This window comes from Ranitomeya variabilis, chromosome 4, assembly GCF_051348905.1.
Source record: "Ranitomeya variabilis isolate aRanVar5 chromosome 4, aRanVar5.hap1, whole genome shotgun sequence".
Lineage (NCBI taxonomy): Eukaryota > Metazoa > Chordata > Amphibia > Anura > Dendrobatidae > Ranitomeya > Ranitomeya variabilis.
In genome coordinates this window covers 680842177-680867647 of record NC_135235.1, presented here as the reverse complement: position 1 = coordinate 680867647, position 25471 = coordinate 680842177, and the positions used below count along the sequence as shown (strand labels likewise).

Genomic DNA, 25471 nt, shown 5'->3' with positions numbered 1-25471 from the left:
CTCTGTGTGTGCTGCGGCCGCTCCCAATTAGACTGAGTATTTTGAGCGCTCATCAAGAATGGACTGTACACAACTGTGACAGAACAACATTCCATCAATACTGAATACTTTATTGTACATACATAGTTTTATATTTTCACATAGAAAGGAGTGGTTAGGGGTTGTCAGGGGTGGTTAGTTAATTACCATATTGTCTAGCTCCTCTGTCATTGGTTATCTAAACATATGGAATATTGTGATTAATGCTCATATGACAGCAGATTAAGCAACCAAACTTGAGCTCTGTCTTTGTGCGACGCAGAAAAGGTGAACGGATGGACTCTACATGCCTGGTTCCCACAGTGAAGCATGGAGGAGGAGGTGTGATGGTGTGAGGGTGCTTTGCTGGTGACACTTTTGGGGATTTATTTAAAATTGAAGGCATACTGAACCAGCATGGCTACCACAGCATCTTGCAGCGGCATGATATTCCATCCGGTTTGCGTTTAGTTGGACCATCATTTATTTTTCAACAGGACAATAACTCCAAACACACCTCCAGGCTGTGTAAGGGCTATCTGACCAGGAAGGAGAGTGATCGGGTGCTACGCCAGATCACCTGGTCTCCACAGTCACCAGACCTGAGCCCAATCGAGATGGTTTGGGGTGAGCTGGACCGCAGAGTGAAGGCAAAAGGGCCAACAAGTGCTAAGCATCTCTGGGAACTCCTTCAAGATTGTTGGAAGACCATTCTCGGTGACTACCTCTTGAAGCTCATCAAGAGAATGCCAAGAGTGTGCAAAGCAGTCATCAAAGCAAAAGGTGGCTACTTTGAAGAACATAGAATATAAGACGTAATTTCAGTTGTTTCACACTTTTGTGTTAAGTATGTAATTCCACATGTTTTAATTCATAGTTTTGATGCCTTCAGTGTGAATGTACTATTTTCATAGTCATGAAAATACAGAAAAATCTTAAAATTAGAAGGTGTGTCCAAACTTTTGGTCTGTACTGTACATGTGGGGGTTGCCTGGTTGCTAAGGAATCCCCACATGTAATCATGCTGTCTAGTAGCTGTAAATCATGCAGCTGCGGCAACAAAAACTAAATCTCCGAGCAGTTACAAATACTCGGAGACCACCCAAGCGTGCTCGGGAAAACCCGAGCAACGAGTATACTCGCTCATCACTAGTGATCACCATTTTGCCTCTAGATCACAAAATGTCCTCCACCCAAAACTGTTCAAATGACTTTAGGCATTGAAAGCTCTTTTCTTTAGAACGTACAACCTGGAGGATCCACCTACATCCTGAGGTTAGAAGACATTGACCGTTACCTGCCCAGATCTGTAAACTACAAAGTAAAATGACAGCGTGCGTAGAATGTGCTGAGAAGTTAGAAATATATTATGATGGGCTTCTTAGAGAAAGCAGAGGGTGATGATGCTGTTGGCTTCCAAGTTCCCTGATATGGGAAGAAGGAAAACATCAGGGCTTTGAAAAGCGCTGCCAAGTGCTGAGCCATAAAGTTGGGTATCAAAACAAATGAACAATAAAAAATTGTTTTCATTTTAACCCCTTAATGACAGTCAATATGTTTTTTTACTGGCCTGAGATATAAGGGAATAGCATCCCCATACAAGTAACAATCCAGCAGCTGTCAGCTGTACACTAAAGCTGACAACTTGCTACATTAGCCACAATTAGTGTTGGCACCGTCTATATCTGTTTAACCCCTTAGATGCTGTTGTCAATAGTGACTACAGCATATAAATGGTCTGGGGGCTTCCTTTTTATCCCCATCGGCACCCTGAAATCATGATTGTGTGGTCCCGGTGTTTGTTATGACAATTCACATCACAACCAAATAGCTGCCTTAGAGTTTGCGGTCTATAGTAACATGTTCAGAAGTTAGTGACATGTATTTGGTAAAAATACACTTTTTCGTTTCTGTTATGTCACTTTGCATTAACTCCTGAAAATAACCTGAAGGGTTAATAAACTACCTGATAGAAGGTTTCAATATGTCAAGGGGTGCTGTTTTTAAAATGCTATCACTTTTAGAGGGTTTCCAATATACAAGACCCCAAAGTCACTTCAAAACTGGATAGGTGCCTAAAAAATTTAACTTTGTAAATTTCCTTGGAAAAATCGCTGCTACATTTTTAAACCTCTTAAAATGCTAACAAAATAAAATAACATTTTACAAATGGTGCTGATGTAAAGCAGACATGTGGGAAATGCTATTCATTGTTTATGTTTTCCTGTGGTATGACTATCTGGATTAAAGGGATAATCATTCAAAGTTTCAAAACTGCTAATTTTTCTACATTTTTTTCAAATTTCTGATATTCTTTATAAATAAACACAAAACGTATCAACCGAAATTTACCTTTATCATAAAGTACAATGTGTCGCAAAAAAAACAATCTCAGAATCACTGGGATACGTTGAAGCGTTCCAGAGTTATTACCACATAAAGTGACACTGGTCAGATTTAAAAAAATTTGTCCGTCACTAAGAAGTAAATGCTACACATTTCCGATGTGAATCAGCTCCTTTCTCAGGCATATACAAATGATACATTGTGGATCTTTTATTTGCTCCAAAACAACGTCACTAATCCAATTGCTTAACTCATTAATTAAACCGTGCCTATGGTGTACAGTTTTCTATAGAAACCTTTCTTCTTATACAAAACAATACAAATAGATGTAAAATGCATATTGGATGCACAATAAAATACATATAAAGAAAAATAAACATACATGGCAACAACCAAAATACCTAAGAATTATTCAAAAAGATACCCCTATTATGTCGTATTTTCAATGCTGCCCTCCGGTTTAAGCATGGATAATCCAATAGGATTCCCTATTCACAAGTCTTTGGAACCTATTAGACACATTTTCTGATATTTGTTCTAATATAGAGTCTTAAACTGGTGGGATCTTGTTCATGTTCTAAAATGAAATGCCTAAACAGATTGTGACAGATTACACGTTTCCTAATATTATGTCTATAGCTGTTCATCCTACTATTTATCGTTTGGGTCGTTTTTAGATCTCTGATATTGGATGAATATACCTTCTCTCCCTTCTGTGCTGCTGAATGTGCTCATATGGTTCCTACAAGCATTTTCAAACTGGGCCACCGGAGGATTCTCCAGTGGGCCCATGCATGGACACCTGCTGGCATACAGTGCCAGCAGCTGCCTAGAGCCCCAGCCAGTGGCATTTCATTAATAGCAGGACAACATGCGGCTGCTATGGGGGCCTCAGGTGCCAGCAGAACAGCAGTGGGTGACAGGTGTCACGGAGTTACCGCGACAGAGCAGAGCCAGAAGAACGAAGCGCCTGATGGCTCCTGCTTTGCCGCTGAGAAGAAGCACTTCTCCGGGGTATTAAATGTGTTTATTTTCTTTCAGCGGGACAGTGGTTAATCGGCCATGTGGAAATCCCTGCATTCAGCTGTGCTTGGTTAACCACTCCTCTCTCCTATAAAAGCTAGGCCTGCTGGGCAGGTCCTTGTCTGAGTTAGCACTTGCTACAAAGATCTGGAGAGGGAGAAGCTGGTATTTTTTGGCGCTGGAGGAGTTTATTGTGCGACTGTTGTTTGGTTTGTACGCTTGGAAATTCATCATCCTTACTTGCCTTATTTTCTTCCCCCCTTCCTACACACCCTGGTGAATACCTCTGTTATTGGTGAGAGTATATTTTGTGTGAGTGGAATTCTCTTTTATCCTTGTCTTGATTCCCCTTTTTTGAGTTGGTGTACTGCGGTACACGGTAGCACCTCTCTTCCCCGGGTGGGGGGAAAGGGATTATCACATGGCTGCTGCTAGGAGACAGGGCAAGGGCAGAGACCCTGGCATCCTTGCCATCTGAGGTATCCCGGGGAACAAGGCGAGTTAGGGCGCCCCCTAGGGTTAGGGCCAGGAAAGATGCCCCTGGTCCCAGTTTACTCGCCAGTCCTATCAGGACAACAGGAATCTGAAGCCTGTTCCCGCTGCTAAAGTGAAATGAATATTCACACTTCCCCACACCCCCATGAGCGTGGAGAGGAGTGAATTAATTTTACTTTAATAGCGGACAGTGTTTTCCGCAGGCTGTAGCTAACACTGCCCGCTATCAGGGCCCGCAGACCAGTGCCCCTCCTCCCTCAGGGGCCCCCAGCCCACGCGGCTGCTTTGGGGCCGTAAGTCAGGGGGACCCAGCGCCGCCCCCAATGAGCATTAATGGAGCAGAGAGCATCAGATGACGCTCTCTCTCCGATCATTTCCCTCGCCTTTGACACACAGCGTGTGCGCGATGACCTGACCTTCCTTTGAGCTAGTTGAGAATCTGGAGAATTACATTTGTTGGTTTCATTAAACTCTCAAAATTGCCAGAAAAAATGAACTTTCATGTGAAACTCGACAGTCTATTCTTGTTCTTAGAAATGAAGGCTATTCCATGCAAGACATTGCCAAAAAACTGAAGATTTCCTACAACGGTGTGTACTACTCCCTTCAGAGGAGAGCACAAACATGCTATAACCAGAGTAGAAAGAGAAGTGGGAGGCCCCGCTGCACAACTGAGCAAATAGACAAGTACATTAGTACTGTAGTTTGAGAAATCGACGCCTCACAGGTCCTCAACTGGCAGCTTCATTAAATAGTACACGCAAAATGCCAGTGTCAACTTCTACAGTGAAGAGGCGACTCCGGGATGCTGGCCTTCAGGGCAGAGTGGCAAAGAAAAAGCCATATCTGAGACTGGCTAATAAAAGGAAAAGATTAATATGGGCAAAAGAACACAGACATTGAACAGAGGAAGATTGAAAAAAAGTGTTATGGACAGATGAATCCAAGTTTGAGGTGTTTGAATCACACAGGACATTTGTGAGATGTAGAACAACTGAAAAGATGCTGGAAGAGTGCCTGACGCCATCTGTCAAGCATGGTGGAGATAATGTGATGGTCTGGGGTTGCTTTGGTGCTGGTAAAGTAGGACATTTGTACAAGGGAAAAGGCATATTGAATAAGGAAGGCTATCACTCCATTTTGCAACGCCATGCCATACCCTGTGGACAGTGGTCGATTGGAGCCAATTTCATCCTACAACAGGACAATGACCCAAAGCACACCTCCAAATTATGCAAGAACTATTTAGGGAAGAAGCAGGCAGCTGGTATTCTATCTGTAATGGAGTGGCCAGCCCTGTCACCAGATCTCAACCCCACTGAGCTGTTGTGGGAGAAGCTTGACCGTATGGTACGCAAAAAGTGCCCATCAAGCCAAACCAACTTGTGGGAGGGGCTTCTGGAAGCATGTGGTGAAATTTCTCCAGATTACCTCAGCAAATTAACTGCTAGAATGCCAAAGATCTGCAATGCTGTAATTGCTGTAAAGGGAGCATTCTTTGACGAAAGCAAAGTTTGAAGGAGAAAATTATTATTTCAAATAAAAATCTTTTTTTTGAACCTTGTCAATGTCTGGACTAGATTTTCAATTCATATGGCAACTCATTTGATTAATAATAAGTTTTCATGGAAAACACAAAATTGTCTGGATGACCCTAAACTTTTGAATGGTAGAGTATATCAGTAAGTCCTGGGGCAGCATTATTCCCTATGGGGGAGCTACATTATACCCTATGGGGGGCAGCATTATACCATATTGGGGAGATACATTATACCCTATGGGGGGCAGCATTATTTCCTATGGAGGAGCTACATTGTACCCTATGAGGGGGCAGCATTATTCCCTATGGGGGAGCTACATTATACTCTATTAGGCGGGCAGCATTATTCCCTATGAGGGGGTGCATTATTCCCTATGGGGGCAGCATTATTCCCTATGAGGGAGCAGCATTATTCAAAGAAAAAAAAAAAAGGCTTGTGGTTATATAAACCTCAGCCAGCTCACCGATCAGACGCAGGTGCTCGGAACTTCGTCCAGGGCCACGACGAGAGAAGATACAGCAACAAAAGGAAAGTGTTCCAGATCCATAAAACAATATTTCTTTATTCTTTCTTTAAAATTCCTTCAACTCCATAATTCCTTGCTATTATGCAAATGCTTAGGTACAAAAAAATGCGACGCGTTTCGATCGTATCAGATCTTAGTCAATGCATGCATTGACTAAGATCTGATACGATCGAAACGCGTCGCATTTTTTTGTACCTAAGCATTTGCATAATAGCAAGGAATTATGGAATTGAAGGAATTTTAAAGAAAGAATAAAGAAATATTGTTTTATGGAGCAGCATTATTCCCTATGAGGGGGGCAGCATTATTCCTTATGAGGGGGGGCAGCATTATACCCTATGAGGGGGCAGCATTATTCCCTATGAGGGGGAGCTACGTTTATTCAATATGAGAGGGGCAGCATTATTCCCTATGAGGGGGGAAGCATTATTCCTAATGATGGGGCAGCGTTATTCCCTATGAGGGGGGCAGCATTATTCCCTATGAGGGGGGCAGCATTATTTCCTATGGGGGCAGCATTGTTCCCTATGGGGTGCTACATTATACCCTATGAGGTGGGCAGCAATATTCCCTAGTGGGAGAGCTACATTATATCCTATGGGGGGCAGTATTATACCCTATGAGGGGGAAAGCATTATTCCCTATGGGGGAGCTGCATTATATCCTATGGGGGGGCAGCAGTATTCCCTATAGAGGACCTACATTATACCCTATGAGGGGGCAGCATTATTCCTTATGGGGGCAGCATTATTCCCTAAGGGGGAGCTGCATTGTACCCTTTGAGGGGCAGTATTATTCCCTATGGGATAGCTACATTATACCCTATGGGGGCAGCATTATACCCTATGGGGAGCATTTTTCCCTATGGGTGAGCTATATTATACCCTATGGGGGGCAGCAGTATTCCCTATGGGGGGAGCTACATTATACCCTATTATGGGGCAGCATTATTCCCTATGTGGGTAGCTACATTATGCCCTATGGGGGGCAGAATTATTCCTTAAGGGGGAGCTGCATTATAACCTATGAGGGGGGCAGCATTATTCCCTATGGGGAGCTGCATTGTACCCTATGAGGGGGGAAGCATTATTCTCTATGGGGGAAGCTGCATTATACCCTATGGGGAGCTGCATTATACCCTAAGAGGGGGCGGCATGATACCCTATGAGGGGTCTGCATTATTCTCTGAGGGGGCTACATTATATTCTGTGGGGGGCTGCATTATACTATATGAGGGGGCTGCATTATATTCTATGGAGGGGCTGCATTATACTCTGAGGGGGCTACATTATATTATGGGGGGCTATATTATACTATATGAAGGGGGATGCATTTTACCCTATGATGGGACTACATTATATTCTATGAGGGGGCTGCATTATACTCTATGAGGCTGGTTGCATTATATTCTATGGGGGCTACATTATATTCTATGGGGGCTGCATTATATTCTATGGGGGAGCTGCATTATACCTTATGAGGTGGTTGCATTATATTCCATGGGGGCTACATTATATTATATGGGGGACTGCATTATATTCTATGAGGGGGTTGCATTATACTATATGAGGGCTGCATTATATTCTGTGAAGGAGCTACATTATACTATATGAGGGGGCTACTTTATATGCTATGAGGGGGCTGCATTGTACCCTATGAGGGGGCTACTTTTTATTCTATGAGTTGGCTGTTTTATATTCTATGATGGGGGCTACCCCAACCCAACTACATAATTAAGACATGCACTACCTTATATTAAACCCTGATATTAGCGCATTTTACCACACAATTGGTGGTCTTATATTTATTTCTATGTAGCTACGTAGTGGGTCCCAAGAATTATTTTCTCTGGTGGGCCCAAGGTGCTCCAGTCCGACCCTGCCTACAAGACCAGGTTCAGTCTTTCTGACCAAACTTCGCTTTTATGTTCGACAACATTAAATGTGCAGTGAAGCCAAGTGTGAATTTCTGTACAATAGCAACAGATTTTCCCTTTATTATACTTTTCTTTTAAAACTGACTAACAGGATTGCGGTAAACTACATAAAAAACATTACACCTGTGCCATGATATGTCTCTAAGCTGTGTGTAGCTGATGGCTGTAATATACATTTATTCACACCTGAAGGAGATGTGTTGGCATGGCTCGAGCCCTGGTTTCATGGATTCACTCCACGTCATAAATTCCATTCTGTTTTCAATCCTAAGGAATTCAGATTACTGCACAATCTCTCCTGAAATGGGGAGCACTATTACTTTCTCTACTCTTCTGGTCAGGACTCATAGTGTCTCCAATGGTGCACCATAAATGAGCGCAACTCTGGTTTAGTGTTGGAGCTCTTCCCTCGTACATACATTGTTGTTGGGGATGTAACGTGTTTTTTTTTAATTATATGTCTTTTTTTAACAGGTTCATTCTGTATAATGGTTTAATTAAAAACACCAAAGAACAAAAAGGCAGCAAACAGTCCGATTATTATAAATATACAAAAACACTTTATTAGCTGTAAAACCAGGAGAGAACATGACAGGGGGAAATAGTCCCCATACAATCATCAGCATGTATCCATAGGGACAAGGTGAAGGTGACTATAATACATAGGAAAAATCATTTACTAGCCGGCAGAGACCATACATATACTAGATTGCTGTGTCAGACTAATAGTATAGATATACTATGGACCCTAGTCCTACATCAGTAATAAAAGAGCCTGACACACAGAAAATCTAAGATATACATACCGGACAGTGTGGAGATATATCAAACCAGGTTAACACCTCACCCTCGTCCACCCCGACGCACGTTTCGGCGGATGCCTTTATCATGGGGTACGGCGGTATAATGCTGGGTTTCGTATATATATAGGGGAGGGGGCACACAATAACGACTGGACTAGCCAATCCCATCAGATTGCCTCCCAGATGTACTCAGAATACACCTGACGCCGCACAACAGAAAACCACATGGGGCCCCATGCGTTCCTGAGATGACGGCGCCATGGCGCCGAGGACAAAGGGAAACAGTTCCGGGATGTAATCTGAGTATATGCGCGTGCGCACATCATACAGATCTACCATTAAACAAAGACCGCAGCAGAGTACACTATGTGGCCATATTGCTGTCATCAGACATGCGCAACTAAGGTTAATGTTGCCGACCACTAGAGGATTACATCAATGATGGCAGCAGCCATTTTCATGTAGTCCGACATGCGCAGTAAAAGCTGCGCAGATATATTAGTAGAGGCTGCAGCGAGATTGCAGAGGGTAAGTAAATGGTCAGCAGGATAAAATAACGAGGAGTATCACAGTGATCCATATATAACCATATCTTGTTAGTTGATCAAAGTATAACTGACCAATGTTACACCAATGCAAAATCGCCATAGCATCCATGGATTGAAATAGCCCATATACATCAAATAAAATCAAACAAGAAAAAAAGGACATAGCAAAAGAAAAAAATTAAAAAAAAAAAAATCATAACATATGCAGAATGAAAATACAGAAACATAAACAATATGTGAAAACATTTTTTTGTGAAAAAAAATGTGAAAAAAAGAAAAGAAATTTGGACAATATTCAATATAGCTTTAGATATATGGCTAAATTCCTCCCCATACTTGAGGGTATTGTCTCAAGACAAAGAATCAAAAAATCACTCCATGGTCAAAATAACAGCCCTAGCAGATATAAAGATGGCCGAGGTCCATAGTATTCAAGTTTTATGTATGCATACAAATGCATGCAGCGGAAGATGTAGATATAGTCCAAGTGGATTTCTTCGACCATACTGATCATTATCTGCCTGTTGATTCCATGTTATAGATGAAAGATGCAGTATCCATGGAGATAGTAAACATCATTATTGGGAGATAGCCAAATAGCCGTCCTTAATGTGCCACACGATCAAAACTAAAATATAAAGATAAGACCCATTAAAATCAAATAAAACCAAATACATGCGGAGATATATATAGGGAGCACAAACAACCAATGGACTACAAAAATGGGGCAAATGAAATATTTTCGTTGAGGCCTTCCGGATGGATAGTCCGGAGACGCCATATCCATTGCGTCTCCAGTCTACCCAACCTCTTAGAAAGTTGACCCCCCCCTGATATTTATTTTTAAGGTGTCAATACCCCTAACTCTTAGCAATGAGGCATTACAGCCGTGAAACTCCTTAAAATGTCTAGGTATTGTATCGAGTTTGGATGCATCCGCATGGCCACAGGCCGCCTGTATCCCCAGAACATGCTTCCTAATGCGGACCTTCATTTGACGAGTGTGGTCAATCCCACGTAGATAAGTCCGCATGGACAGGTAGCATGATATATTACATACCGTGTAACACATGTAATATGTGATCTGATAGAATATGTCCTAGTCCCACTAGAGTCAGTGAATGTGTCACAGGTATCCACATTGGGACAGGCGACACAGCGGCCACACAGATAGCATCCAGCCCTGGGAGCAGACCTCTCCAGGAAAGTTGGGGGATGTTGGCTCACATAATGACTCTGTACCAAACAATCCCGGAGATTCCTAGCACGTCTGAATGTCATCAGGGGTCGAGATGGGAGGAATTTCCCAATAATTGGGTCTACCCTTAATATAGGCCATGCTTTCTCCAGAGACCGACATATCTGGTCAGACTGGCTACTAAATGTGGTGATAAATCTAGTTTTTCCATTTCCAGCTGAAAAGGATCGTACAGGAGAACCATAAACCAATTTATCTCGAGGGGTATGTTTGGCTCTCAAATATGCCCTTTTTATCGATCTCCCACTATATCCACGTTCTCTAAATCTTTGGGACAGTTCCTCCGCACGTTTTTCAAAATCAATCATGTTAGAACATATTCGCCTTAAACGGAGGAACTGCCCCACCGGGATAGATTTTACCATATGTTTTGGATGTCCAGAAGTAGCGTGCAAAAGGGTATTGGTTGATGTTTTTTTACGAAATATATCCGTATTTAGAATACCCCCACTATTTTTCTTAATCGTGACATCCAAAAAATCTATGGAATCAACGTTGGACACAAATGTGAGATGGATATTCAGGTCGTTACTGTTCAGGAGAGACATAAACTGCGCAAGGTCAACGGATGTGCCCTGCCAGATGAAGATGTGCCCTGCCAGATGATGCAGGGCACATCCGTTGACCTTGCGCAGTTTATGTCTCTCCTGAACAGTAATGACCTGAATATCCATCTCACATTTGTGTCCAACGTTGATTCCATAGATTTTTTGGATGTCACGATTAAGAAAAATAGTGGGGGTATTCTAAATACGGATATATTTCGTAAAAAAACATCAACCAATACCCTTTTGCACGCTACTTCTGGACATCCAAAACATATGGTAAAATCTATCCCGGTGGGGCAGTTCCTCCGTTTAAGGCGAATATGTTCTAACATGATTGATTTTGAAAAACGTGCGGAGGAACTGTCCCAAAGATTTAGAGAACGTGGATATAGTGGGAGATCGATAAAAAGGGCATATTTGAGAGCCAAACATACCCCTCGAGATAAATTGGTTTATGGTTCTCCTGTACGATCCTTTTCAGCTGGAAATGGAAAAACTAGATTTATCACTACATTTAGTAGCCAGTCTGACCAGATATGTCAGTCTCTGGAGAAAGCATGGCCTATATTAAGGGTAGACCCAATTATTGGGAAATTCCTCCCATCTCGACCCCTGATGACATTCAGACGTGCTAGGAATCTCCGGGATTGTTTGGTACAGAGTCATTATGTGAGCCAACATCCCCCAACTTTCCTGGAGAGGTCTGCTCCCAGGGCTGGATGCTATCCGTGTGGCCGCTGTGTCGCCTGTCCCAATGTGGATACCTGTGACACATTCACTGACTCTAGTGGGACTAGGACATATTCTATCAGATCACATATTACATGTGTTACACGGTATGTAATATATCATGCTACCTGTCCATGCGGACTTATCTACGTGGGATTGACCACACTCGTCAAATGAAGGTCCGCATTAGGGAGCATGTTCTGGGGATACAGGCGGCCTGTGGCCATGCGGATGCATCCAAACGATACAATACCTAGACATTTCAAGGAGTTTCACGGCTGTAATGCCTCATTGCTAAGAGTTAGGGGTATTGACACCTTAAAAATAAATATCAGGGGGGGTCAACTTTCTAAGAGGTTGGGTAGACTGGAGACGCAATGGATATGGCGTCTCCGGACTATCCATCCGGAAGGCCTCAACGAAAATATTTCATTTGCCCCATTTTTGTAGTCCATTGGTTGTTTGTGCTCCCTATATATATCTCCGCATGTATTTGGTTTTATTTGATTTTAATGGGTCTTATCTTTATATTTTAGTTTTGATCGTGTGGCACATTAAGGACGGCTATTTGGCTATCTCCCAATAATGATGTTTACTATCTCCATGGATACTGCATCTTTCATCTATAACATGGAATCAACAGGCAGATAATGATCAGTATGGTCGAAGAAATCCACTTGGACTATATCTACATCTTCCGCTGCATGCATTTGTATGCATACATAAAACTTGAATACTATGGACCTCGGCCATCTTTATATCTGCTAGGGCTGTTATTTTGACCATGGAGTGATTTTTTGATTCTTTGTCTTGAGACAATACCCTCAAGTATGGGGAGGAATTTAGCCATATATCTAAAGCTATATTGAATATTGTCCAAATTTCTTTTCTTTTTTTCACATTTTTTTTCACAAAAATTTTTTTTCACATATTGTTTATGTTTCTGTATTTTCATTCTGCATATGTTATGATTTTTTTTTTTAAAAATTTTTTTCTTTTGCTATGTCCTTTTTTTCTTGTTTGATTTTATTTGATGTATATGGGCTATTTCAATCCATGGATGCTATGGCGATTTTGCATTGGTGTAACATTGGTCAGTTATACTTTGATCAACTAACAAGATATGGTTATATATGGATCACTGTGATACTCCTCGTTATTTTATCCTGCTGACCATTTACTTACCCTCTGCAATCTCGCTGCAGCCTCTACTAATATATCTGCGCAGCTTTTACTGCGCATGTCGGACTACATGAAAATGGCTGCTGCCATCATTGATGTAATCCTCTAGTGGTCGGCAACATTAACCTTAGTTGCGCATGTCTGATGACAGCAATATGGCCACATAGTGTACTCTGCTACGGTCTTTGTTTAATGGTAGATCTGTATGATGTGCGCACGCGCATATACTCAGATTACATCCCGGAACTGTTTCCCTTTGTCCTCGGCGCCATGGCGCCGTCATCTCAGGAACGCATGGGGCCCCATGTGGTTTTCTGTTGTGCGGCGTCAGGTGTATTCTGAGTACATCTGGGAGGCAATCTGATGGGATTGGCTAGTCCAGTCGTTATTGTGTGCCCCCTCCCCTATATATATACGAAACCCAGCATTATACCGCCGTACCCCATGATAAAGGCATCCGCCGAAACGTGCGTCGGGGTGGACGAGGGTGAGGTGTTAACCTGGTTTGATATATCTCCACACTGTCCGGTATGTATATCTTAGATTTTCTGTGTGTCAGGCTCTTTTATTACTGATGTAGGACTAGGGTCCATAGTATATCTATACTATTAGTCTGACACAGCAATCTAGTATATGTATGGTCTCTGCCGGCTAGTAAATGATTTTTCCTATGAATTATAGTCACCTTCACCTTGTCCCTATGGATACATGCTGATGATTGTATGGGGACTATTTCCCCCTGTCATGTTCTTTCCTGGTTTTACAGCTAATAAAGTGTTTTTGTATATTTATAATAATCGGACTGTTTGCTGCCTTTTTGGTTTACTGTCTGGCAGTTGGTCCAGTATGGTCCTATATTCTTGGTCCCAGTTTATAAATATATGAACAATCCCTATTTGGGTAAACAATTAGTATGGTGGTGACCTTGCATTGTTCCACGATTTTGTTCTCTATAATGGTTTAATTGTGGTGGGATCGGTCTGCCTCACTTATGTGAGTCAACTCCCTGGTAGTCTTTAAAGAAAGATCTCCATTGCCTCTTCTAAATGCCCGAGATCTAAATTTAAGACACCTCAGCTCTACACTATTATAAAAAGTTCTCTTTAAATGACTAATATTTCTTCTTGAAACTCATCTGATAGAAATTATTGGCCCTTACGATAGTTTAGATTGCCAAGAGCCCCATACTCTAATTAATCCAGAGAAGTTTCTCCAGTAGTTACTCATTTTTTACTGACTGTTGAGTTTGATCATTTCAGTAGATGTATTATTGTTTATAGTCACAGTTTTTGACTACATAAGTCAGTGCCCCAAATCCTCTGATCTAATCTAATCAGTTCCCATTTTTCAAATCTGATATGTGTCACTTTATGTGGTGGTAACTTTGAAATTCTTCACAAAGGATAATAGGAAACAGATGGACCTTACAAATTATATTCCACCTTCTCTTGAATCTGACAATACTCTGTATACGGTTGTACATTACTTTCTGGGCATATGGCAAGGTTAAGAAAGGAAGGAGCGCCATTTAGCTATTTGAATGCGGATCTTGCTGGAATAGTTTGCAGGCACACTGTATTGGGAGCACTGTTCATGGTCATCTGGCAGCTCAAAAGATGACCACCACAAACAATCTTGGTAGGGTTGAGCGACTTTTATTTTTATAGGATCGGGTCGGGGTTCACGAAACCCGACTTTCTCAAAAGTTGGGTCGAGTGAAATCGGCCGATCCTATAAAAAAGTCGGGGTCGGGGTCGGCCGAAACACGAAACCCAATGCAGTGCAATGGGATACCTTGGTTCCCAGGGTCTGAAGGAGAGGAAACTCTCCTTCAGGCCCTGGGATCCATATTTATGTGTAAAATAAAGAATTAAAATAAAAAATATTGATATACTCACCCTCTGACGCGCCCTGGTAGTAATTGGCATCTTCCGTTCCTAAGAATGGCGCTTGAAAGACCTTTCGATGACGTCACGCCTTGTGATTGGTCGCGGCCGCCCACGTGACTGCTCAGCAACCAATCACAAGCCGTGATGTAATTCTCAGGTCCTAAATTCCTCATTCTAGGAATTTAGGACATGAGAATTACGTCACGGCTTGTGATTGGTCGCTGAGCGGTCACGTGGGCGGCCGCGACCAATCACAAGCCGTGACGTCATCTAAGGCCCTTCATGCGCTCATTCTTAAGAAGGAAGGCTGCCGGAAAGAAGCCGAGGGTGAGTATATTCCTATTAGGTATATACTCACCCTCGGACGCGCCCTGCTTCTTTCCGGCAGCCTTCCTTCTTAAGAATGAGCGCGTGAAGGGCCTTAGATGACGTCACGGGCTTGTGATTGGTCGCGGCCGCCCACGTGACCGCTCAGCAAAAAATCACAAGCCGTGACGTAATTCTCATGTCCTAAATTCCTAGAATGAGGAATTTAGGACCTGAGAATTACGTCACGGCTTGTGATTGGTCGCTGAGCGGTCACGTGGGGGGCCGTGACCAATCACAAGCCCTGACGTCATCGAAAGGTCTTTCAAGCGCCATTCTTAGGAACGGAAGATGCCAATTACTACCAGGTCGCGTCAGAGGGTGAGTATATCAATATTTTTTATTTTAATTCTTTATTTTACACTTAAATGTGGATTCCGATACCGATTTCCGATAACGCAAACATATCGGAACTCGGTATCGGAATTCCGATACCAGATTCAGAAGATCGCCGACCTCATGGCCGACCCCACACAGGGGTCGGGTTTCATGAAACCCGACTTTGCCAAAAGTCGGCGACTTCTGAAAATGGCCGACCCGTTTCGCTCAACCCTAAATCTTGGCATTATCTACTCCATTTTCCAGATCCCAGGGATTGTCTTGCTCATCATCCTGCCCAATACACATGGATCAGGACTTGCACAGAGACCCATAGGCTTGGGCCACGGTGGGACATTATGCTTGGCAGTGTAAGATAGCAAGAAGAATACTCAGGTAGCCGGGTCAGAGCCAGGAGGGCAGGGAAAATATAAAAATCAAAAGATGCAAGATCAGTCAGTAAACAGGCCAGGGTCACAACAGGAAACAAATGCACAAGCTTGGAGGTGAGCACAGAGGACCTAAGCAGAGGAGAATAAGGCTGTATCTGGCATCTTCTGGAAATATGCTGCAAGCTTTAGTAGGGTGCGGTGCTTTACAAATGGCTGAAGCCGGGAGCAGATGGCTTCAGCTGGACAGCACATACATTCATAATGCTAGACTGGATGGTACTACTGGTCCCAATCACCCTAATCTTAGTGACTAGACAGAGCTCCTGTTTCCAATGTCTCCTCCATTACCAGTACCGCCTGAAGAATGAATAAAGCCACGTTTCATTGAAAAATTAAAACCCATAATACATCTCCAGTGAGATGTCCCCCTCCCCTCACAAATTAACAAGAGGGAGAATTACATATAGCTAGGAAGTAATCAATACTAATAAAGACATAGAAGAGCTGACAATTTAAACTCCTTTTCTAAGTAAGACCTCACAATGGAACATATGGGAAAGTGAGAGAGAACACTTTAACTTCTTTTGAAGCAGAGGACCCTTGTAGTGTACAGGTAATTAAACAGGAAATGTCTTCTAGGGGAAAAGGGATACCAAAGCTTGAGGAGAAGTGTTCTTTCCCAGGCATAGAACTACTATTCACATGTCACAGATTGTAGCTAGCCCGGCTCCAGGGTTCACATAGGAATATTGGGGTTGGTATCAATTCGATATGTATGAGATACAGATTTTCATAACAAAGAGAATAACGTGATGCATTAATTCACATCAGCGAGGGGCCATTAGAATCCCTCAAATTGAATAACGTTCTGATAGATGGTGTGACCCAGGTCATATTTGGTCTCTATGTACATGTAAAATCATGATAAAGTTACAGTACAGACCAAAAGTTTGGACACACCTTCTCATTTAAATATTTTTCTGTATTTTCATGACTATGAAAATTGTACATTCACACTGAAGGCATCAAAACTATGAATTAACACATGTGGAATTATATACTTAACAAAAAAGTGTGAAACACCTGAAATTATGTCTTGTATTCTAGGTTCTTCAAAGTAGCCACCTTTTGCTTTGATATCTGCTTTGCACACTCTTGGCATTCTCTTGATGAGCTTCAAGAGGTAGTCACCGGAAATGGTTTTCCCTTCACAGGTGTTCCCTGTCAGGTTTAATAAGTGGGATTTCTTGCCTTATAAATAGGGTTGGGACCATCAGTTGAGTTGTGCAGAAGTCTGGTGGATACACAGCTGATAGTCCTACTGAATAGACTGTTAGAATTTGTATTATGGCAAGAAAAAAGCAGCTAAGTAAAGAAAAACGAGTGGTCATCATTACTTTAAGAAATGAAGGTCAGTCAGTCCGAAAAATTGGGAAAACTTTGAAAGTGTCCCCAAGTGCAGTGGCAAAAACCATCAAGCGCTTCAAAGAAACTGGCTCACATGAGGACCGCCCCAGGAAAGGAAGACCAAGAGTCACCTCTTCTTCTGAGGATAAGTTTATCCGAGTCACCAGCCTCAGAAATCGCAGGTTAACAGCAGCTCAGATTAGAGACCAGGTCAATGCCACACAGAGTTCTAGCAGCAGACACATCTCTACAACAACTGTTAAGAGGGGACTTTGTGCAGCAGGCCTTCATGCTAAAATAGTTGCTAGGAAACCACTGCTAAGGACAGGCAACAAGCAGAAGAGACTTGTTTGGGCTAAAGAACACAAGGAATGGATATTAGACCAGTCCAAATCTGTGCTTTGGTCTGATGAGTCCAAATTTGAGATCTTTGGTTCAAACCACTGTGTCTTTGTGCGACGCAGAAAAGGTGAACGGATTGACTCTACATGCCTGGTTTTCACCGCGAAGCATGGAGGAGGAGGTGTGATGGTGTGGGGGTGCTTTGTTGGTGATACTGTTGGGGATTTATTCAAAATTGAAGGCATACTGAACCAGCATGGCTACCATAGCATCTTGCAGCGGCATGCTATTCCATCCGGTTTGCGTTTAGTTGGACAATCATTTATTTTTTAACAGGACAATGACCCCAAGCACACCTCCAGGCTGTGTAAGGGCTATTTGACCAAGAAGGAGAGTGATGGGGTGCAACGCCAGATGACCTGGCCTCCACAGTCACAGACCTGAACCCAATCAAGATGGTTTGGGGTGAGCTGGACAGCAGAGTGAAGGCAAAAGGGCCAACAAGTGCTAAGCATCTCTGGGAACTCCTTCAAGATTGTGGGAAGACCATTCCCGGTGACTATCTCTTGAAGCTCATCAAGAGAATGCCAAGAGTGTGCAAAGCAGTCATCAAAGCAAAAGGTGGCTAATTTGAAGAACCTAGAATATAAGACATTTTCAGTTGTTTCACACTTTTTTGTTAAGTATATAATTCCACATGTGTTAATTCACAGTTTTGATGCCTTCAGTGTGAAGGTCCAATTTTCAAAGTCATGAAAATACTGAAAAATCTTTAAATGAGAAGGTGTGTCCAAACTTTTGGTCTGTACTGTATGTAGTCAATATCTGGTGCCTGTGATCTTTAGAGGCTGATATCTTGCAAGTTGGGATATCCTAAAATCCTGAAGCTTAAAACATTTCACAAACCACCCCACATGAGATAATCAAGGTGACATGTATGGGTGAAACCTAGGAGCTAATAAAAAGCAGAACCCTGGTCTGAGTTATTGTCAGTACCTGGGAAGACGTAGTTCGCTGAGCAGGTTCTGTCCAATTCCTAATCGAAGTGCTTCCCTTCACTAATCTCTGAGCCATTTCTGTGACTAAATGTAATTTTCTGCTGTTATCCCTTTTATATTTGTAATTGTGTATATTGTATTGTTTTGTTGCCATTTTGCATATTTATTATAAACACTGCCTATCTTTCTGGGCTAAATATAACATTTTATAGGTCTGTTGATTTTGCTCTGTAAATAGCATCCCAAAGCCATACTGTATCTGCAGTGGCTGTCCAATCGGCCTGTATAAACAATTGGTGGTGACCGTAAGGGGTATATACTTATAATTCATGCTTTGGAATCAGGGGTGTATATACCACATGCTGCCTGTTAGATACCTAATAATCGGCCTAGTAGAGAAAGTGGCTGCGGTCTCGTCCATCAATCATTGGTCAATTTCATATTGTCCTGACGATTGGAGTGATAACAGCGGGTGGATCTGCGTGACCCCCCAGCTGTGTATCTTTGACGCCACGTCTAGTGACAGAAGCAGATGTCACAGGAGCAGATCCCAGAGAAGATGTTACATACCATTTGCAGAAGCTCTAATATGACAAAATGGCAGAAAATCAGAGCAGTAGAAATCTCCATAAAGTGACTCCATTTTTTTAAATAAAACCCTCAGTGAATTAATCTATAGGAGCAGTGACTATTTTGACTCCGCAGGCACTTTAATTAGCAGTTGAAGTTTAAGAGTGAAAATTGCACATTTGCTATTTTATTCCCCACACATAGTGCCCAGATTGTTGTGCTCCAGGAGACACACACCATAAATTAGGTGGGATCTTCTCACAATAGTAATGCCAAATACATGGATGCTAAATATGGTTTGAGCACACTGCGAGGCTCAGAAGCGAGGGGGAGATTTGACTTTGGGAGAACGGATGTTGCTGGATTGGGTATGAAAGCTTTTTTGCTTTTCAAGAGCCTTTGAGCAACTAATAATATGGAAACATCTTTTTTTCCATCGACAAATGATGGACCTGAGTGGAGATTGTTTTTTTGTTGGATGAGTAGAAGTTTTTATTGGTATTATTTTCACCTACATAACATGGTTTGGTGGCTTTTTATTCCATATTTGTGAGGCAGAATGAACAAACAGGTGAACACCAATCTCCACTGGTTCATGCTATGCGTTTTTTTATTATACTGTGAACTGCCATTGTCTTGTGAATTCAATATTTTTTTTGCATAACTTGCCATTTTTACAATTTAAGTAGAAATGGTAAAAAAAATAAAATTCAAGGATATTTGATTCAAAAATAATAATTGGTTTTATTCTTGGCAGATGACTGTACCAGGAGATCAGAGGAACAGCTGACATCTTCAATTTTTAAATCAGATGATTTTGAGATCAAACAGGATTCTATTGAAGTGAATGCTATTACACCAGATATACCATCATCCCTTCATAGCAAAGATCAATCATCTGACCCTTTGAAACAGGTCCTGTCTTCTGATTCATTACCGACTGCTAAGGAAAATCAAACTCACAAAATAAACATGAAAAAACTAACTGCTCCTAAAGCAATTAGTTCAAAGAATTCAAAGAATAGAAATAGTTTTCCGCTCAAAAAATGTTCTCTTAAACATCAAAAAATTCACACAGCAGAGAATAGGTTTTCTTGTTCCATTTGTGGGAAATGTTTTAACAAGAAATCAAGTTTTGTTTGTCACAAGAGAATTCACACAGGAGAGAAGCCATTTTCATGTTCAGAATGTGGAAAATGTTTTTCACAGACATCAGGTTTTAACAGACATCAGAAAATTCACACAGGGGAGAAGCTTTTCTCATGTTCAGAATGTCTGAAATGTTTTAGCCGGAAAGCACATCTTTATAGACACCAGAGATCCCACACAGGAGAGAAGCCATTCTCATGTTCAGAATGTGGGAAATGTTTTAACGTGAAATCAAATTTTGTTAAGCACCAGAAAATTCATACAGGGGAGAAGCTTTTTTCCTGTTCAGAATGTGGAAAATGTTTTACTCAGAAAATGGGTCTTGATAGACACCAGAGAACCCACACAGGAGTTAAGCTTTTCTCATGTTCAGAATGTCTGAAATGTTTTAGCCAGAAAGCACAACTTGATAGCCACCAGAGAACCCACACAGGGGAGAAGCCTTTTTCATGTTCCGAATGTGGAAAATGTTTTAACCGGAAATCAGATGTTATTATACACCAAAGAACCCACACCGGGGAGAAGCCATTTTCATGTTCAGAATGTAAGAAATGTTTTAACCAGAAAAGCCTTCTCAATGTCCACCAGAGAAGCCATACAGGGGAGAAGCCTTTTTCATGTTCAGAATGTGGGAAATGTTTTATCTTGAAATCAGCTGTTATAATACACCAAAGAACCCACACCGGGGAAAAGCCTTTTTCATGTTCAGAATGTGGGAAATGTTTTAGCCAGAAAGTTCATCTTGATAGACACCAGAGAATCCACACAGGGGAGAAGCCATTCTTATGTTCAGAGTGTGGGAAATGTTTTAATGAGAAATCAGATTTCGTTAATCACCAGAGAATTCATACAGGGGAGAAGCCTTTTTCCTGTTCTGAATGTGGAAAATGTTTTACACGGAAAGCATATTTTACTAGACACCAGAGAACCCACACAGGGGAGAGAAGCCTTTTTTCAGTTCAGAATGTGGAAAATATTTTGTGAAGATATCATCTTTTCTTAGTCACCAGAGCAGTCACACAGGGAAAAAAACTTTTTCTTAATGTGGGAAAAGTTTTGCTTGGAAATCAACTCTTAAAAGGGAACCTGTCACCAGCAAAAAGGCTATTAACCTGCAGATCGGGGCATAATCTGCAGGTTAATTTCATTACTAAGCTGAATGCTGCTAGTGAGAATAAAGTTAATTTTTTCCCAGAAGCATTCGGCTGCGTGCAGGAATCGGGCAGGTTAGTAATGAGGCTTGAGAAAGGGAAAAGTCCCCCAAAACGTCGCCGCAGGTGTATTTCCCTCATCATCGGTCAGTACCTCTGTTTTCTTGCTCAAACTATGGAAGTGCAAGTCTGCAAAGCGATCACCCACACCCAGGATCTGTCTGCAAGTCAGAAGCTTACTTACCTTTTGCAGAAAAGCACCCCCTAAAGTATGAAATTTTCCCCACCATGCTTAACGCTTAGGACAGTGTTTTTGGGGTTGTACTAATCCTCCTTCTTTCTCCAAACTTAGCAAGTGGAGTTGATGCAAAAAGTTCTATTTTGATCTCATCTGACCACATGACCTTGTCCCATACCTCCTCTGGATCATCCAGATGGTCATTGATGATCTTCCATCGGGCCTGGACATGTGCTGGTGTGAGCTGGGGGACCTAACTGTAATGTTTGAGACTGCGGTCTCAGCTTTCTTCAGGTCATTGACAAGGTCCTCCCGTGTAGTACTGGATGGATTCCTGATCTTTCTCAGAATCATGCTTACTCCATGAGGTGAGGTCTTGCATAGAGCACCAGAACGAGGAAGATTGACAATCATCTTGTGTTTCTCCCATTTTCTAATATTTGTGCCAACAGTTGTTGCCTTCTCACCAAGCTAATGAGTGCAGAGTAGGAGGGCTTCTTAAAGAAAAACTAACAGGTCTGTGGGAGCCAGAATTCTTGCTGGTTGGTAGGAAATCAAATACTTATTTCATGCAATAAAATACAATTTACCGTATATACTCGAGTATAAGCCGACCCGAGTATAAGCCGACCCCCCCTAATTTTGCCACAAAAAACTGGGAAAACTTATTGACTCGAGTATAAGCCTAGGGTGGAAAATGTAGCAGCTACCGGTAAATTTCAAAAATAAAAATAGATGCTCCATACCGTTCATTATGGCCCCATAGATGCTCCATATAAAGCTGTGCCACATATAATGCTCTGCACCGTTCATTATGGCCCCATAGATGCTCCACATAAAGCTGTGCCATATATAATGCTCTGCACCATTCATTATGGCCCGATAGATGCTCCACATAAAACTGTGCCACATATAATGCTCTGCACCGTTCAGTATGGCCCCATAGATGCTCCATAGAAAGCTGTGCCATATATAATGCTCTGCACCGTTCAGTATGGCCCCATAGATGCTCCATAGAAAGCTGTGCCATATATAATGCTCTGTACCATTCATTATGGCCCCATAGATGATCCATATATAGCTGTGCCATATAAAATGCTCTGCACCGTTCAGTATGGCCCCATAGATGCTTCATATAAAGCTGTGCAATATATAATGCTCTGCACCATTCATTATGGCCCCATAGATGATCCATATATAGCTGTGCCATTATAAAATGCTCTGCACCGTTCAGTATGGCCCCATAGATGCTTCATATAAAGCTGTGCAATATATAATGCTGCTGCTGCTGCAATAAAAAAGAAAAATGACATACTCTCCTCTCTTGCTGCCTGCAGCTCCTCAGCGTCTCGTCTCGGCGTCTCTCCGCACTGACTGTTCAGGCAGAGGGCGGCGCGCAGATTAGTACGTCATCGCGCCCTCTGACCTGAACAATCAGAGCAAGAGGACGGGAAGACGGAACGGCGCCCGGCGTGTGGAACTCGGACAGGTAAATATGACATACTTACCTGCTCCCGGCGTCCCTGGCTCCTTATCCCGGACAGCTGGTCTCCGGGTGCTGCAGCTTCTTCCTCTGTCAGCGGTCACCGTTACCGCTCATTAGAGAAATGAATATGCGGCTCCACCCCTATGGGAGTGGAGTCCATATTCATAACTTTAATGAGCGGTCCCACGTGACCGCTGAACAGGGGAAGAGCTGCGGCACCGAAGACCGTGGGACGGGCAGGGGGAGCGCCGGGACTAGGTGAGTATGCGACAGTCCTCTCTCCCCCTCACCCGCCGACCCCACCGCCGATCATGACTCGAGTATAAGCCGAGAGGGGCACTTTCAGCCCAAAAATTTGGGCTGAAAATCTCGGCTTTTACTCGAGTATATACGGTAACTATTTAAAAATCATACAATATGAAGAATGTTTTTTTTTCGGATTCTGTCTCTCACAGTTGAATAATAATAAAAATGACAAACCTCTCTTTTCTTCATAGGTGGGAAAATTTGCAAAAATCTGCAGTGTATCAAATACTTATTTTCCCTACTGTATATATTGGATTTTTGGATAAATTATGTCGAAAAACAACTTGTGTAGTTTTTTTGTTTTGTATGGACTATAGCCAGTTGGTGGGAGCAACTGTTATGCCGCTATTATCGGTGTGAGATTTTGATATTAAATAAGCCACTTTTTCAAGTTTGGATTTTTGGATTAGTAACACTATTGAACTGAAGATTGAGCCCATATCTGCAGGTTAATAACGTTATTGCTGGTGAAAGGTTCTCTTTAACCCCTTAGTGACAGAGCCAATTTGGTACTTAATGACCGAGCCAATTTTTACAATTCTGGCCACTGTCACTTTATGAGGTTATAACTCTGGAACGCTTTAACGGATCCCGCTGATTCTGAGATTGTTTTTTCGTGACATATTGTACTTCATGTTAGTGGTAACAGTTCTTCGATATTTCTGGCAATTATTTATGAAAAAAACGGAAATATGGCGAAAATTTTTAAAATTTAGCAATTTTCAAAATTTTTATTTTTCTGCCCTTAAATCACAGAGATATGTCATGAAAAATAGTTTAAAAATAACATTTCCCACATGTCTACTTTACATCAGCACAATTTTGGAAACAACATTTTTTTTTGTTAGGGAGTTATAAGGGTTAAAAGTTGACCAGCAATTTCTCATTTTTACAACACCATTTTTTTTTTAGGGACCACATCACATTTGAAGTCATTTTGAGGGGTCTATATGATAGAAAATAACCAAGTGTGACACCATTCTAAAAACTGCACCCCTCAAGGTGCTCAAAACCACATTCAAGAAGTTTATTAACCCTTTACGTACTTCACAGGAACTGAAACAATATGGACGGAAAAAATGAACATTTAACTTTTTTTTGCAAACATTTTACTTCAGAACCATTTTTTTTTATTTTCACAAGTGTAAAAACAGAAATGTAACCATAAATTTTGTTGTGCAATTTCTCCTGAATACGCCAATACCCCATATGTGGGGGTAAACCACTGTTTGGGCGCACCGCAGAGCTTGGAAGTGAAGGAGCGCCGTTTGACTTTTTCAATGCAGAATTGGCTGGAATTGAGATCGGACGCCATGTCACGTTTAGAGAGCCCCTGATGTGCCTAAACAGTGGAAACCCCCCACAAGTGACACCATTTTGGAAACTAGACCCCTTTAGGAACTTATCTAGATGTGCGGTGAGCACTTTGAACTCCCAAGTGCTTCACAGAAGTTTACAACGTAGAGTCGTGAAAATAAAAATCGCATTTATTTACACAAAAATTATCTTTTTGCCCCCAAATTTTTATTTTCACAAGGGTAACAGGAGAAATTAGACCACAAATGTTGTTGTCCAATTTCTCCTGAGTACGTCGATACCCCATGTGTGGGGGTAAATGTCATGATCTCTGCAGGCAGAGATCATAGCAAGCCTATAGAGGGACAAGCTCTCGGAAGATGGAACTATACTGACCATGAACTAAGCCTGCCGCGCAACTAGAAATAGCCAGGTAGCATTTCCTATTTATCGCTAGATGCCCAGCTCTGGCCTAAGACCTAAATAGCTAGCAGAGGGAAATATAAGACCTGGCTCACCTCTAGAGAAATATTCCAAAGAAGACAGTAGCCCCCCACATATAATGACGGTGAGTTCAGATGAAACAACAAACGCAGCAGGAAAATAGTCT

General features: G+C 42.0%; 1 protein-coding gene across 4 annotated transcripts in view; it reads left to right on the top strand.

Moving 5' to 3' along the window:
• Nucleotides 1-25471, top strand: part of LOC143766330 (uncharacterized) — a 1024462-nt gene that overhangs the window by 58297 nt on the left and 940694 nt on the right. For 3 of the 4 annotated variants that reach the window (XM_077253919.1, XM_077253917.1, XM_077253920.1), the window contains one exon: nucleotides 19993-25116. The exons of the other annotated variant lie outside the window; for it this stretch is intronic. In XM_077253919.1, coding sequence (XP_077110034.1) covers nucleotides 19993-21368 — 1376 coding nt within the window. In that variant the 3' untranslated portion in view covers nucleotides 21369-25116. Of the gene's footprint in view, nucleotides 1-19992; nucleotides 25117-25471 lie in introns of those variants that run through there. 4 annotated transcript variants of the gene reach the window in all.